The sequence below is a fragment of the Heptranchias perlo genome, chromosome 3 (genome assembly GCF_035084215.1).
Source record: "Heptranchias perlo isolate sHepPer1 chromosome 3, sHepPer1.hap1, whole genome shotgun sequence".
Lineage (NCBI taxonomy): Eukaryota > Metazoa > Chordata > Chondrichthyes > Hexanchiformes > Hexanchidae > Heptranchias > Heptranchias perlo.
Genome location: NC_090327.1, coordinates 139227933 through 139244323, shown reverse-complemented (window position 1 = coordinate 139244323; position 16391 = coordinate 139227933). Strand labels below are relative to the sequence as shown.

Here is a 16391-nt window from a genome sequence, read left to right as displayed (position 1 = left end):
TGCTCTCCCCAGGGGGTGGGGGGAGAGAGTTTGGACTTTATTACTCACTGCTCTCCCCAGGGGGTAGGGGGAGAGTGTGGACTTTACTACTCACTGCTCTCCCCAGGGGGTGGGGGGAGAGTGTGGACTTTACTCCTCACTGCTCTCCCCAGGGGGTGGGGGGAGAGTGTGGACTTTATTACTCACTGCTCTCCCCAGGGGGTGGGAGGAGAGTGTGGACTTTACTACTCACTGCTCTCCCCAGGGGTGAGGGGAGAGTGTGGACTTTATTACTCACTGCTCTCCCCAGAGGTGTGTGGGGGGAGAGAGTGTGGACTTTATTACTCACTGCTCTCCCCAGGGGGTGGGGAGAGAGTGTGGACTTTACTACTCACTGCTCTCCCCAGGGGGTGGGGGGAGAATCTGGACTTGTATTTTTGTTTATTTTTTATCTTTTAAATTCTCCAATATGATGAAAGTATTGGTGCAATTAGTCGTGATATATAATTTTACAACTTGTACTTTCCTGATATATAATCTTTGACAGCACTGTAAATGAGTTGATAAATTCCCTCAGGTTAGAAAGGTTTCAGTGATTGGAGAATACACAGTGTTTGCAGCACCGTGGCCTGGTGGAGAGAGAATCAGACACCGTATGACGCAGAACGGTCTCTGATCTGAGAAAGTCTTCAGATCTTCTCATTATTTCATGAATTTTATAATTACAGTAAAGGGATATTTCACCGCATTCTTCAACTGCTCTCTGAATTTAGACTGTGTCACGGCATAAATACAAGTGTTTGTGCAGCAACTCATGAGCTGGAACATGAATCCCAGTTCCTGTATAAACCTGGGTAGAATTACAGAATAAAACCCCAACATCCACACCCGGTTCCATATAAAATACACCATAAACAGTGCCCAGAACAGTATAAAGTTCCCTGATATCACAAAGAGTAAAATTATTGATTTCCTTCGGCTCTCCATCTCTGGGTCTCTGGGACTCTCCGCCCTGCTGTGACCCCGGAGTCTCCTGCGGGCTCTGCTGGCCACTAAAATGTATCTGACGGTGAAAGCATTGAGCAGCAGAATCAGAACAAATGGGATCCCCGGGGTGAGGATATAATGAAGGAATTCAATTGTTGCCCACATCGGTGAATCCATAACACTGGCTGTTACATAACAAAACCACGGTTCATTGTAAAGCACATACCATTCTGTGAACATAAAGTACCAGAAAATGTTCTTCAAACAGCCCAGCACACTCACTGTTCCCAAAACCACAGCCGCCGTTCTCTCGGTGCAATATTTAGTTTTCAGCTTCTGGCAACAAATGGCCACAAATCGATCGAAGGTGAAAGTGACGGTGAACCAGACGGAACAGTCTGTGGCTGCGAAAAGCAGGACGGCGTGGATATTACACACGGGGATGGACCACAGGAAACGAAACTGACCCCGATAGACAATGGGAATCTGCCTGAGTATCAGATCGAAGATAACGACCAGTAGATCCGCCGCTGCCATCGCCACCAGGTAACGAGTGACACATTTGGAGAGACCGCACTTTCCCCGAGATAGGATAACTATCGTCAATAAGTTAACTGTAAGGAAGGGAAATAAACAGGGCAATTGTACATCAGGCTGGAACTGCCTGTAAATATTATTACCATCCCTGGATCAACAGTAAATATTAGCACCGTCTCTGGATCCCCTGTAAATATTATCACCCTCTCTGGATCCCCTGTAAATATTAGCACCACCTCTGGATCCCCTGTAAATATTAGCACCGTCTCTGGATCCCCTTTAAATATTATCACCCTCTCTGGATCCCCTGTAAATATTAGCACCGTCTCTGGATCCCCTTTAAATATTATCACCCTCTCTGGATCCCCTGGAAATATTATCACCGTCTCTGGATCCCCTGTAACTATTAGCACCGACTCTGGATCCCCTGTAAATATTAGCACCGCCTCTGGATCCCCTGTAAATATTAGCACCGTCTCTGGATCCCCTGTAAATATTAGCACCGTCTCTGGATCCCTTGTAAATATTAGCACCGCCTCTGGATCCCCTGTAAGAATTATAGAATCATAGGTTACAGCACGGAAGGAGGCCATTCGGCCCATCGAGTCCACTCCGGCTCTATGCGCGAGTAATCCAGCTAGTCCCACTCCCCTGCCCTATCCCTGTACTCCTGCATATTTTATCCTTTCAAGTACTTATCCAGTTCCCTTTTGAAGACCATGATTGAATCTGCCTCCACCAACCCCTCAGGCAGTACATTCCAGATCCTAACCACTCACTGTTTAAAAAATGTTTTCCTCATGTCACCTTTGGTTCTTTTGCCAATCACCTTAAATCTATGCCCTCTGGTTCTTGACCCTTCCGCCAATGGGAACAGTTTCTCTCTATCTATTCTGTCTGGACCCTTCATGATTTTGAATACCTCTATCAAATCTCCTCTCAACCTTCTCTGTTCCAAGGAGAACAATCCCAGCTTCTCCAGTCTATCCATGTAATTTAAGTCCCTCATCCCTGGAATCATTCTAGTAAATCTTTTCTGCACACTCTCTCAGTCCTTCACATCTTTCTTAAAGTGTGGTGTCCAGAACTGGACACAATACTCCAATTGTGGCCGAACCAGTGTTTCATGAAGGTTCATCATGACTTCTTTGCTTTTGTACTCTATGCCTCTGTTCATAAAGCCCAGGATCCTGTATGCTTTTTTAACCACTTTCTCAACCTTCCCTGCCACCTTCAATGATTTGTGCACATATATCTCCAGATCTCTCTGTTCCTGTACCCCTTTTAGAATTGTGCCCTCTAGTTTTTATTGCCTCTCCTCATTATTCCTACTGAAATGCATCACCTCGCATTTTTCTGCGTTAAACTTCATCTGCCATGTGTCCGCCCATGCCACCACCCTGTTTCTATCCTCTTGAAGTCTATCACTATCCTTCTCACTGTTCACTACCCTTCCAAGTTTTCTGTCATCTGCAAATTTTGAAATTGTGCCCTCTACATCCAAATCCAAGTCATTAATATATATCAAGAAAAGCAGTGGTCCCAGCACTGGATCCCCTGTAAATATTAGTACACTTTCTGGATCCCCTGCAAATATTAGTAACATCTCTGGACCCCTGTAAATATTACTACCGTCAATGAAGCCCCTGAAAATATTAGTTCCATCACTGGATCCCCTGTAAATATTAGTAATATCTCTGGATCTGTTGTATATTATCGCACTCTCTGGATCCCCTGTAAATATGTGCAATATCTCTGGATCCCCTGTATATTATCACCATCTCTGGATCCCCTGTATATTATCACCATTTCTGGATCCCCTGTATATTATTACCATCTCTGGATCCCCTGTATATTATCACCATTTCCAGATCCCCTGTATATTATCACTGTCTCTGGATCCCCTGTATATTATCACTGTCTCTGGATGCTCTGTATATTGTCACCATCTCCTGATCCCGTGTAAATATTTGTCCCATCTCCGGATCACCTTTTAATATCTGTACCAACTCTGGATCCCTTATGTATTATCACCATCTCTGGATTCCCCCAAATATTGGTACAGTCTCTCGATCCCCTGTAAATATTAGTACAGTCTCTCGATCCCCTGTAAATATTAGTACAGTCTCTCGATCCCCTGTAAATATTAGTACAGTCTCTCGATCCCCTGTAAATATTAGTACAGTCTCTTGATTCCCTGTAAATATTAGTACCGTCCCTGGATCACCCTGTAAATATTACAATCATCACTGGATCCCCTTTAAATATTAGCACTGTCACTGGAACCCACTGTAAATATTAGTACCTTCTTTGGATCCCCTATAAATGTTAGTACTGTCTCTGGACCGCTGTAAATATTAGCACTGTCCCTGGATCCGCTGTATATTATCACAGTCTCTGGATCCCCTGTATATTATCACTGTCTCTGGATCCCCTGTATATTATCACCGTCTCTGTATCCGCTGTATATTATCACCATCTCTGGATCCCCTGTATATTATCACCGTCTCTGTATCCACTGTATATTACCACCATTCCTGTATCTGCTGTATTTTATCACTGTCTCTGCATCCACTGTATATTATCACCGTCTCTGTATCCACTGTATATTACCACCATTCCTGTATCTGCTGTATATTATCACTGTCTCTGCATCCACTGTATATTATCACCGTCTCTGTATCCACTGTATATTATCACCATTCCTGTATCTGCTGTATATTATCAGCATCTCTGCATCCTCTGTATATTATCACCGTCTCTGTATCCACTGTATATTACCACCATTCCTGTATCTGCTGTATATTATCACTGTCTCTGCATCCACTGTATATTATCACCGTCTCTGTATCCACTGTATATTATCACCATTCCTGTATCTGCTGTATATTATCACCATCTCTGCATCCTCTGTATATTATCACCGTCTCTGTATCCACTGTATATTAGCACCATTCCTGTATCTGCTGTATTTTATCACTGTCTCTGCATCCACTGTATATTATCACCATCCCTGTATCCACTGTATTTTATCACTGTCTCTGCATCCCCTGTATATTATCACGGTCTATGCATCCAGTATATATTGTCAATGTCTCTGGATCCCCTGTATATTATCACCGTCTCTGCATCCACTGTATATTATCACCATCTCTGCATTCCCTGTATATTATCACCGTCTCTGCATCCACTGTATATTATCACTGTCTCTGTATCCACTGTATATTATCACTGTCTCTGTATCCACTGTATTTTATCACCGTCTCTTGATCCCCTGTATATTATCAACGTCTCTGCATCCACTGTATATTATCACTGTCTCTGTATCCACAGTATTTTATCACTGTCTCTGCATCCACTGTATATTATCACTGTCTCTGCATCCACTGGATATTATCACCGTCTTTGCATCCCCTGTATATTATCACCGTCTCTGGATCCCCTGTATATTATCATCTTCTTTGACCCCTTGTATATTATGACTATCTCTGGATCCCCTTCGTATTATCACCCTCTCTGGAATCCCTGTATATTATCACCTTCTCTTGATCTGCTGTAAGTTATCACTGCCTCAGCCCCACTGTATATTATCACCGTCTCTGCATCCACTGTATATTATCACCGTATCTGCATCCACTGTATATTATCCCCGTCTCTGCAACCCCTGTATATTATCATCGTCTCTGGAGCTGTATATTGTCACAATCTCTGGATCCCCTGTATGTTATGACCGTCTCTGAATCCCCTGTATATTATTACCATCTCTGCATCCACTGTATATTATCATCGTCTCTGGATGCTCTGTATGTATTCACCGCCTCTGGATCCCCTGTATATTATCACCATCTCTGTATCCCTTGTATATTATCACCACTCCAGATCCCCTGTATATTATCGGCAACTCTGCATCCAATGTATATTATCACCCTCTCTGCATCCACTGTATATTATCACCGTTTCTGCATCCACTGTATATTTTCACCCTCTCTGCATCCACTGTATGTTATCACTGTCTCTGCATCCAGTGTATATTATCACTGTTTCTGCATCCACTGTATATTTTCACCCTCTCTGCATCCACTGTATATTATCACTGTCTCTGCATCCACTGTATATTATCACTGTCTCTGCATCCACTGTATATTATCACTGTCTCTGCATCCACTGTATATTATCACCGTCTCTGCATCCTCTGTATATTATCACTGTCTCTGCATCCACTGTATATTATCACTGTCTCTGCATCCACTGTATATTATCACTGTCTCTGCATCCTCTGTATATTATCACTGTCTCTGCATCCTCTGTATATTATCACCGTCTCTGCATCCACTGTATATTATCACCGTCTCTGCATCCTCTGTATATTATCACTGTTTCTGCATCCACTGTATATTTTCACCCTCTCTGCATCCACTGTATATTTTCACCGTCTCTGCATCCTCTGTATATTATCACTGTTTCTGCATCCACTGTATATTTTCACCCTCTCTGCATCCACTGTATATTTTCACCCTCTCTGCATCCACTGTATATTTTCACTGTCTCTGCATCCTCTGTATATTATCACTGTTTCTGCATCCACTGTATATTTTCACCCTTTCTGCATCCACTGTATGTTATCACTGTCTCTGCATCCACTGTATATTATCACTGTCTCTGCATCCTCTGTATATTATCACTGTCTCTGCATCCACTGTATATTATCACTGTCTCTGCATCCACTGTATATTATCACTGTCTCTGCATCCACTGTGTATTATCACCGTTTCTGCATCCTCTGTACATTATCACTGTCTCTGCATCCACTGTATATTATCACTGTCTCTGCATCCACTGTATATTATCACCGTCTCTGCATCCTCTGTATATTATCACTGTCTCTGCATCCACTGTATATTATCACTGTCTCTGCATCCTCTGTATATTATCACCGTCTCTGCATCCTCTGTATTTTATCACTGAATCTGCATCCACTGTATATTATCACCGTCTCTGCATCCACTGTATATTATCACTGTCTCTGCATCCTCTGTATATTATCACTGTCTCTGCATCCTCTGTATATTATCACCGTCTCTGCATCCACTGTATATTATCACCGTCTCTGCATCCTCTGTATATTATCACTGTTTCTGCATCCACTGTATATTTTCACCCTCTCTGCATCCACTGTATATATTCACCGTCTCTGCATCCTCTGTATATTATCACTGTTTCTGCATCCACTGTATATTTTCACCCTCTCTGCATCCACTGTATATTTTCACCCTCTCTACATCCACTGTATATTTTCACCGTCTCTGCATCCTCTGTATATTATCACTGTTTCTGCATCCACTGTATATTTTCACCGTCTCTGCATCCTCTGTATATTATCACTGTTTCTGCATCCACTGTATATTTTCACCCTCTCTGCATCCACTGTATATTTTCACCCTCTCTGCATCCACTGTATATTATCACTGTCACTGCATCCTCTGTATATTATCACCGTCTCTGCATCCACTGTATATTATCACTGTCTCTGCATCCATTGTATATTATCACCGTCTCTGCATCCACTGTATATTATCACCGTCTCTGCATCCTCTGTATATTATCACCGTCTCTGCATCCTCTGTATATTATCACTGTCTCTGCATCCACTGTATATTATCACTGTCTCTGCATCCTCTGTATATTATCACTGTCTCTGCATCCACTGTATATTATCACTGTCTCTGCATCCACTGTATATTATTACTGTCTCTGCATCCACTGTATATTATCACCATCTCTGTATCCACTGTATATTATCACTGTCTCTGCATCCACTGTATATTATTACTGTCTCTGCATCCACTGTATATTATCACCATCTCTGTATCCACTGTATATTTTTACTGTCTCTGCAACCACTGTATATTATCACCATCTCTGTATCCACTGTATATTATCACTGTCTCTGCATCCACTGTATATTATCACCGTCTCTGCATCCTCTGTATATTATCACCGTCTCTGCATCCACTGTATATTATCACCATCTCTGTATCCACTGTATATTATCACTGTCTCTGCATCCACTGTATATTATTACTGTCTCTGCATCCACTGTATATTATCACCGTCTCTGCATCCCCTGTATATTATCACTGTCTCTGCATCCACTGTATATTATCACAGTCTCTGACCCCCTGTATATTATGACTATCTCTGGATCCCCTTCATATTATCACCCTATCTGGAATCCCTGTATATTATCACCTTCTCTTGATCTGCTGTAAGTTATCACTGTCTCGGCCCCACTGTATATTATCACCGTATCTGCATCCACTGTATATTATCACCGTCTCTGCAACCCCTGTATATTATCATCATCTTTGGAGCTGTATATTGTCACAATCTCTGGATCCCCTGTATGTTATGACCGTCTCTGAATCCCCTGTATATTATTACCATCTCTGCATCCACTGCATATTATCATCGTCTCTAGATCCCCTGTATATTATCACCATCTCTGTATCCCTTGTATATTATCACCACCTCCGGATCCCCTGTATATTATCGGCAACTCTGCATCCAGTGTATATTATCACCCTCTCTGCATCCACTGTATATTATCACCGTCTCTGGATCTGCTGTATATTTCCACCATTCCTGTATCTATTGTATTTTATCACTGTCTCTGCATCCACTGTATATTATCACCATCCCTGTATCCACTGTATTTTATCACTGTCTCTGCATCCCCTGTATATTATCACGGTCTCTGCATCCAGTATATATTGTCACCGTCTCTGGATCCTCTGTATATTATCACCGTCTCTGGATCCACTGTACATTATCACCGTCTCTGGATCCCCTGTATATTATCACCGTCTCTGCATCCCCTGTATATTATCACGGTCTCTGCATCCAGTATATATTGTCACCGTCTCTGGATCCTCTGTATATTATCACCGTCTCTGGATCCACTGTACATTATCACCGTCTCTGGATCCCCTGTATATTATCACCGTCTCTGCATCCACTGTATATTATCACCGTCTCTGCATCCACTGTATATTATCTCCGTCTCTGCATCCACTGTATATTATCACTGTCTCTGTATCCATTGTATATTATCACCGTATCTGCATCCACTGTATATTATCACTGTCTCGGCCCCACTGTATATTATCACCGTCTCTGCAACCCCTGTATATTATCATCGTCTCTGGAGCTGTATATTGTCACAATCTCTGGATCCCCTGTATATTATGACCATCTCTGAATGCCCTGTATATTATTACCATCTCTGCATCCACTGTATATATTCACCGCCTCTGGATCCCCTGTATATTATCACCATCTCTGTATCCCTTGTATATTATTACCATCTCTGCATCCACTGTATATTATCACCGTCTCTGCAACCCCTGCATATTATCTCCACCTCCAGATCTCTTGTATATTATCACTGTTTCTGCATCCACTGTATATTATCACCGTCTCTGCATCCACTGTATATTATCACGGTCTCTGCATCCCCTGTATATTATCACCGTCTCTGGATCCGCTGTATATTATCACCATTCCTGTATCTGCTGTATATTATCACCATCTCTGCATCCTCTGTATATTATCACCGTCTCTGTATCCACTGTATGTTACCACCATTCCTGTATCTGCTGTATTTTATGAACGTCTCAGCATCCACTGTATATTATCACCATCCCTGTATCCACTGTATTTTATCACTGTCTCTGCATCCCCTGTATATTATCACGGTCTCTGCATCCAGTATATGTTGTCACCGTCTCTGGATCCCCTGTATATTATCACCGTCTCTGCATCCACTGTATATTATCACCGTCTCTGCATCCACTGTATATTATCACCATCTCTGCATCCACTGTATATTATCACTGTCTCTGTATCCACTGTATTTTATCACTGTCTCTGCATCCACTGTATATTATCACTGTCTCTGCATCCACGGTATATTATCACCGTCTCTGCATCCCCTGTATATTATCACCGTCTCTGCATCCCCTGTATATTATCACCGTCTCTGCACCCCCTGTATATTATCACTGTCTCTGCATCCACTGTATATTATCACCATCTCTGGATCCTGTGTATATTATCATCTTCTTTGACCCCTTGTATATTATGACTATCTCTGGATCCCCTTCATATTATCACCCTCTCTGGAATCCCTGTATATTATCACCTTCTCTTGCTCTGCTGAAAGTTAACACTGTCTCAGCCCCACTGTATATTATCACCGTTTCTGCATCCACTGTATATTATCACCGTATCTGCATCCACTGTATATTATCACCGTATCTGCATCCACTGTATATTATCACCGTTTCTGCATCCACTGTATATTATCACCGTATCTGCATCCACTGTATATTATCATCATCTCTGGAGCTGTATATTGTCACAATCTCTGGATCCTCTGTATATTATGACCGTCTCTGAATCCCCTGTATATTATTACCATCTCTGCATCCACTGTATATTATCATCGTCTCTGGATCCCCTGTATATTATCACCGCCTCTGGATCCCCTGTATATTATCACCATCTCTGTATCCCTTGTATATTATTACCATCTCTGCAACCCCTGTATATTATCACTGTCTCTGCATCCACTGTATATTATCACCATCTCTGGATCCCCTGTATATTATCATCTTCTTTGACCCCTTGTATATTATGACTATCTCTGGATCCCCTTCATATTATCACCCTCTCTGGAATCCCTGTATATTATCACCTTCTCTTGCTCTGCTGTAAGTTAACACTGTCTCAGCCCCACTGTATATTATCACCGTTTCTGCATCCACTGTATATTATCACCGTCTCTGGATCTGCTGTATATTTCCACCATTCCTGTATCTATTGTATTTTATCACTGTCTCTGCATCCACTGTATATTATCACCATCCCTGTATCCACTGTATTTTATCACTGTCTCTGCATCCCCTGTATATTATCACGGTCTCTGCATCCAGTATATATTGTCACCGTCTCTGGATCCTCTGTATATTATCACCGTCTCTGGATCCACTGTACATTATCACCGTCTCTGGATCCCCTGTATATTATCACCGTCTCTGCATCCCCTGTATATTATCACGGTCTCTGCATCCAGTATATATTGTCACCGTCTCTGGATCCTCTGTATATTATCACCGTCTCTGGATCCACTGTACATTATCACCGTCTCTGGATCCCCTGTATATTATCACCGTCTCTGCATCCACTGTATATTATCACCGTCTCTGCATCCACTGTATATTATCTCCGTCTCTGCATCCACTGTATATTATCACTGTCTCTGTATCCATTGTATATTATCACCGTATCTGCATCCACTGTATATTATCACTGTCTCGGCCCCACTGTATATTATCACCGTCTCTGCAACCACTGTATATTATCGTCGTATCTGCATCCACTGTATATTATCCCCGTCTCTGCAACCCCTGTATATTATCATCGTCTCTGGAGCTGTATATTGTCACAATCTCTGGATCCCCTGTATATTATGACCGTCTCTGAATGCCCTGTATATTATTACCATCTCTGCATCCACTGTATATATTCACCGCCTCTGGATCCCCTGTATATTATCACCATCTCTGTATCCCTTGTATATTATTACCATCTCTGCATCCACTGTATATTATCACCGTCTCTGCAACCCCTGCATATTATCTCCACCTCCAGATCTCTTGTATATTATCACTGTTTCTGCATCCACTGTATATTATCACCGTCTCTGCATCCACTGTATATTATCACGGTCTCTGCATCCCCTGTATATTATCACCGTCTCTGGATCCGCTGTATATTATCACCATTCCTGTATCTGCTGTATATTATCACCATCTCTGCATCCTCTGTATATTATCACCGTCTCTGTATCCACTGTATGTTACCACCATTCCTGTATCTGCTGTATTTTATGAACGTCTCAGCATCCACTGTATATTATCACCATCCCTGTATCCACTGTATTTTATCACTGTCTCTGCATCCCCTGTATATTATCACGGTCTCTGCATCCAGTATATGTTGTCACCGTCTCTGGATCCCCTGTATATTATCACCGTCTCTGCATCCACTGTATATTATCACCGTCTCTGCATCCACTGTATATTATCACCATCTCTGCATCCACTGTATATTATCACTGTCTCTGTATCCACTGTATTTTATCACTGTCTCTGCATCCACTGTATATTATCACTGTCTCTGCATCCACGGTATATTATCACCGTCTCTGCATCCCCTGTATATTATCACCGTCTCTGCATCCCCTGTATATTATCACCGTCTCTGCACCCCCTGTATATTATCACTGTCTCTGCATCCACTGTATATTATCACCATCTCTGGATCCTGTGTATATTATCATCTTCTTTGACCCCTTGTATATTATGACTATCTCTGGATCCCCTTCATATTATCACCCTCTCTGGAATCCCTGTATATTATCACCTTCTCTTGCTCTGCTGTAAGTTAACACTGTCTCAGCCCCACTGTATATTATCACCGTTTCTGCATCCACTGTATATTATCACCGTATCTGCATCCACTGTATATTATCACCGTATCTGCATCCACTGTATATTATCACCGTTTCTGCATCCACTGTATATTATCACCGTATCTGCATCCACTGTATATTATCATCATCTCTGGAGCTGTATATTGTCACAATCTCTGGATCCTCTGTATATTATGACCGTCTCTGAATCCCCTGTATATTATTACCATCTCTGCATCCACTGTATATTATCATCGTCTCTGGATCCCCTGTATATTATCACCGCCTCTGGATCCCCTGTATATTATCACCATCTCTGTATCCCTTGTATATTATTACCATCTCTGCAACCCCTGTATATTATCACTGTCTCTGCATCCACTGTATATTATCACCATCTCTGGATCCCCTGTATATTATCATCTTCTTTGACCCCTTGTATATTATGACTATCTCTGGATCCCCTTCATATTATCACCCTCTCTGGAATCCCTGTATATTATCACCTTCTCTTGCTCTGCTGTAAGTTAACACTGTCTCAGCCCCACTGTATATTATCACCGTTTCTGCATCCACTGTATATTATCACCATCTCTGGATCCCCTGTATATTATCACCAACTCTGCATCCCTTGTATATTATTACCATCTCTGCAACCCCTGCATATTATCACCACCTCCGGATCCCCTGTATATTAACGGCAACTCTGCATCCAGTGTATATTATCACCCTCTCTGCATCCACTGTATATTATCACCCTCTCTGCATCCTCTGTATTTTATCACCGTCTCTGCATCCACTGTATATTATCACCGTCTCTGCATCCACTGTATATTATCACCGTCTCTGCATCCACTGTATATTATCACCCTCTCTGCATCCACTGTATATTATCACCGTCTCTGCATCCACTGTATATTATCACTGTCACTGGATCCCCTGTATATTATCACTGTCTCTGCATCCACTGTATATTATCACCACCTCTGGATCCCCTGTATATTATCATCGTCTCTGGATCCGCTGTCTATTATCACAGTCTCTGGATCCCCTGTATATTATCACAGTCTCTGGATCCCCTGTATATTATCACAGTCTCTGGATCCCCTGTATATTATCACTGTCTCTGGATCCCCTCTATATTATGACCATCTCTGAATCCCTTATATATTATCACAGTCTCTGGATCCCCTGTATATTATCACAGTCTCTGGATCCCCTGTATATTATGACGATCTCTGGATCCCGTGTATATTATCACTGTCTCTGGATCACCTGTATATTATGACCATCTCTGGATCCCTTGTATATTATCACATTCTCTGGATCACCTGTACATTATCACCATCTCTGGATCCCCTGTATATTATCACTGTCTCTGGATCCCCTGTATATTATCACTGTCTCTGGATCCCCTGTATATTATCACTGTCTCTGCATCCTCTGTATTTTAGTATCGTGTCTGGACCCCATTCCAATACTGACACACCCCAGTGACCCTGTAAAACAGGTGCATGCTCAGGGACCCTGAAGTACAGCCTCACTTTCAGGGTCCTATTGTGAATTAAATCTCACACCCAGAAAGTCCCCGTATATATATCTCTCATCACTGATCCCACTCCCCCATCAATGTATCTCCCAGCCCGGGTACCCCTTTTAATTTTTGAGCTGGATATAGAGACTTACCATCAAATCAAACAGCAGCGAGTGCTGGACAGGGAACAAGAACAATTATGCAGTGAAACATGTTTTATCGAATTAATAGCTGGATATAGAGACTTACCAGAAACACCAATAGCAGCGAGCAGAGGATAGTAAATTACTTGTATACCCAAAAGCACAAAATTTATCCGATCCTCGAATGAGACAAAATCATAATTTACGTCGAGATATTGAAATAACCAGAATGGACTGTTCCAATCTATTGTTCTCAGATTCCGACCCATTGTTGTAACATTCCAATCTATTGTTCTCAGATTCCGACCCATTGTTGGAACATTCCAATCTATTGTTCTCAGATTCCGACCCATTGTTGTAACATTCCAATCTATTGTTCTCAGATTCCGACCCATTGTTGTAACATTCCAATCTATTGTTCTCAGATTCCGATCTATTCTTTCCCTCTCTGTGGAGCCGCTGATCCCTGTTAGTGCCGGGGGTGATGCTCCCACTGACACTATGGGATAACACGTTGAAAGTAGTCGCTTATAAATAACAGAGAGAAACACTCCAGTGACACAATTAGGGCCAATGGAGACTGACATTAATTACAGTCACTGAACAAACAGATTCTGTTTACAACTTTCAATCCAACAACTTTTGCAGCACAACATATATTTAACCAAATATTATGCAGATGGAAAACCCAAAGCCCAGTATATTATTTTAATAAATATTTGGAACAACAGGAACTATGAGCCCACAGTCTGACAGCATGGATGTGAAGTGAGAGCAGCTTCATTTACAGATTTCAGATTATTTCGGAGTGAAATCCTTTAATTTCAGAGAGTTTCTATCCATTTCTCAAGAATCGGGTTTAAACTCAGAGATGGAAACTGAACCATTCTACCAGTTAGTTTGGAGACCACCCTGTGAATATTGGTGCAATCTCTGGATACCCCATCAATATTGGCAAGTCTATGGAACCTCTTCTTAATATTGGTACAGTCTCTGGATTTACCTGTAAATAATGGCACATTCTTTGGATTCTATTGTAAATATTCGCACAGTCTATGGATTTCCCTCCAAATATTCCTACAGACTGTGATAAAGGCTCTGGGTAATTCTAAAAATATTGGCCCACTTCCAGATTTCCTGACACAATCTGTTGACTGGCTAAATGTGTACACTGCCGAGTAACACCATAAATATTGAATCACTCCCACAGACCTCTGTAAGTACTGACAAGGTCTGGATAAAGCTTGAATGTCTACGGTCCTTGGAACCCCTGCAAATATTAACTCACTCCCACAGGCCCCGATTCAGACTGACACAGTCTGGGGGCTCCCTGAATGTCTCCAATCCTGAGCACTCCTTTATATATCGACTCACTCTCACAGACCCTTGTAAATACTTACACAACAATAAAAACTTGCATTTATATCGCTCCTTTGATGTAGTAAGACATCACTAGGTGCTTTGCAGGAACGTTATCAAACACTATTTGACACCAAGCCAAATAAGGAGATATTAGGACAGGTGACCGAAAGCTTGGTCAAAGAGGTAGGTTTTAAAGAGCATCGTAAAGGAGGAGAGGGAGGTAGAGAGGCGAAGAAATTTAGGGAGGGAATTCCAGAGCTTAGGGCCTAGGCAGCTGAAGGCACAGCCACCAATGTTGGAGTGATTAAAATTGGGGATGTGCAGGAGGCCTGAATTGGAAGAGCTCAGAGATCTCGGAGGCTTGTAGGGCTGGAGGATGTTACAAAGATACAGAGGGGCGAGACCATGGAGGGATTTGAAAACAAGGATGAGAATTTTGAAATTGAGGCATTCCTGGACCGGGAGCCAATGTAAGTCAGCGAGCACATGGGATCTGGTGCGAGTTAGGATACGGACAGCAGGAGTTTTGGACGAGCTGGAGTTTACGGAGGGTGGAAGATGGGAGGCCAACCAGGAGAGCATTGGAGTCGTCAAGTCTGGAGGTAACAAAGGCATGGATGAGGGTTTCAACAGCAGATGAGCTGAGGCAGGGGCGGAGACGGGCGATGTTGTGGAGGTGAAAGTAGACGGCCTTGGTGATGGAGCGGATATGTGGTCGGAAGTTCATCTCAGGGTCAAATCGGACGACAAGGTTGTGAAAGGTCTGGTTCAGCCTCAGACAGTGGCCAGGGAGAGGGATGGAGTCAGTGGATCGGGAACGGAGTTCGTGGCAGAGGCCAAAGACAATGGCTTCGGTTTTCCCAAAATTTTTGCTCATCCGATACTGGATGTCAGATAAGCAGTGTGACAAATGAGAGAGAGTGGAGGGGTCGAGGGAGGTGGTTGTGAGGTCGAGCTGGGTGTCATCAGCAGACATGTGGATCCTGATGTTGTGTTTTCGGATGATGTCACCGAGGGGTAGCATGTAGATGAGAAATAGGAGGGGGCCAAGGATAGATCCTTGGGGGACTCCAGAGGTAACGGTGTGGGTGTGGGAAGGGAAGCCAATATAGGAGAAGCTCTGGCTGTGAATGGACAGATAAGAATGGAACCAGGCGAGCTCAGGCCCACCCAGCAAGACGATGGAGGAGAGGCATTGGAGGAGGAAGGGCCCAGAACAGGAAAGGCCCAGGCTCAGTCCCCACCCTGTGCTGTCTTACCTGATCTCACCCGGTGTGATACTGAGCCCCACACAGAGCAGGAAAGGCCCAGGCTC

At 42.7% G+C, this 16391-nt stretch overlaps 1 protein-coding gene across 1 annotated transcript; it reads right to left on the bottom strand.

The window, feature by feature from the left end:
- Positions 1–681: 681 nt before the first annotated feature.
- Positions 682–14109, bottom strand: LOC137307524 (probable G-protein coupled receptor 139). Its single transcript, XM_067976854.1, has 2 exons — positions 13821–14109; positions 682–1580 (listed from the first exon to the last, which is right to left on the bottom strand). Exons 1-2 carry the CDS (start codon positions 14107–14109, stop codon positions 682–684), a joined length of 1188 nt encoding a protein of 395 aa, XP_067832955.1.
- Between the last annotated feature and the right edge of the window lie 2282 nt (positions 14110–16391).

Excerpts from the sequence above, each read along its gene's own strand:
- LOC137307524 (XM_067976854.1), bottom strand. The coding sequence starts at position 14,109 with ATGGGTCGGAATCTGAGAACAATAGATTGGAATGTTACAACAATGGGT. Across the intron at positions 1,581-13,820 it reads CGCTGCTATTGGTGTTTCTG|TTAACTTATTGACGATAGTT; the intron begins GTAAGTCTCTAT and ends CCTTCCTTACAG.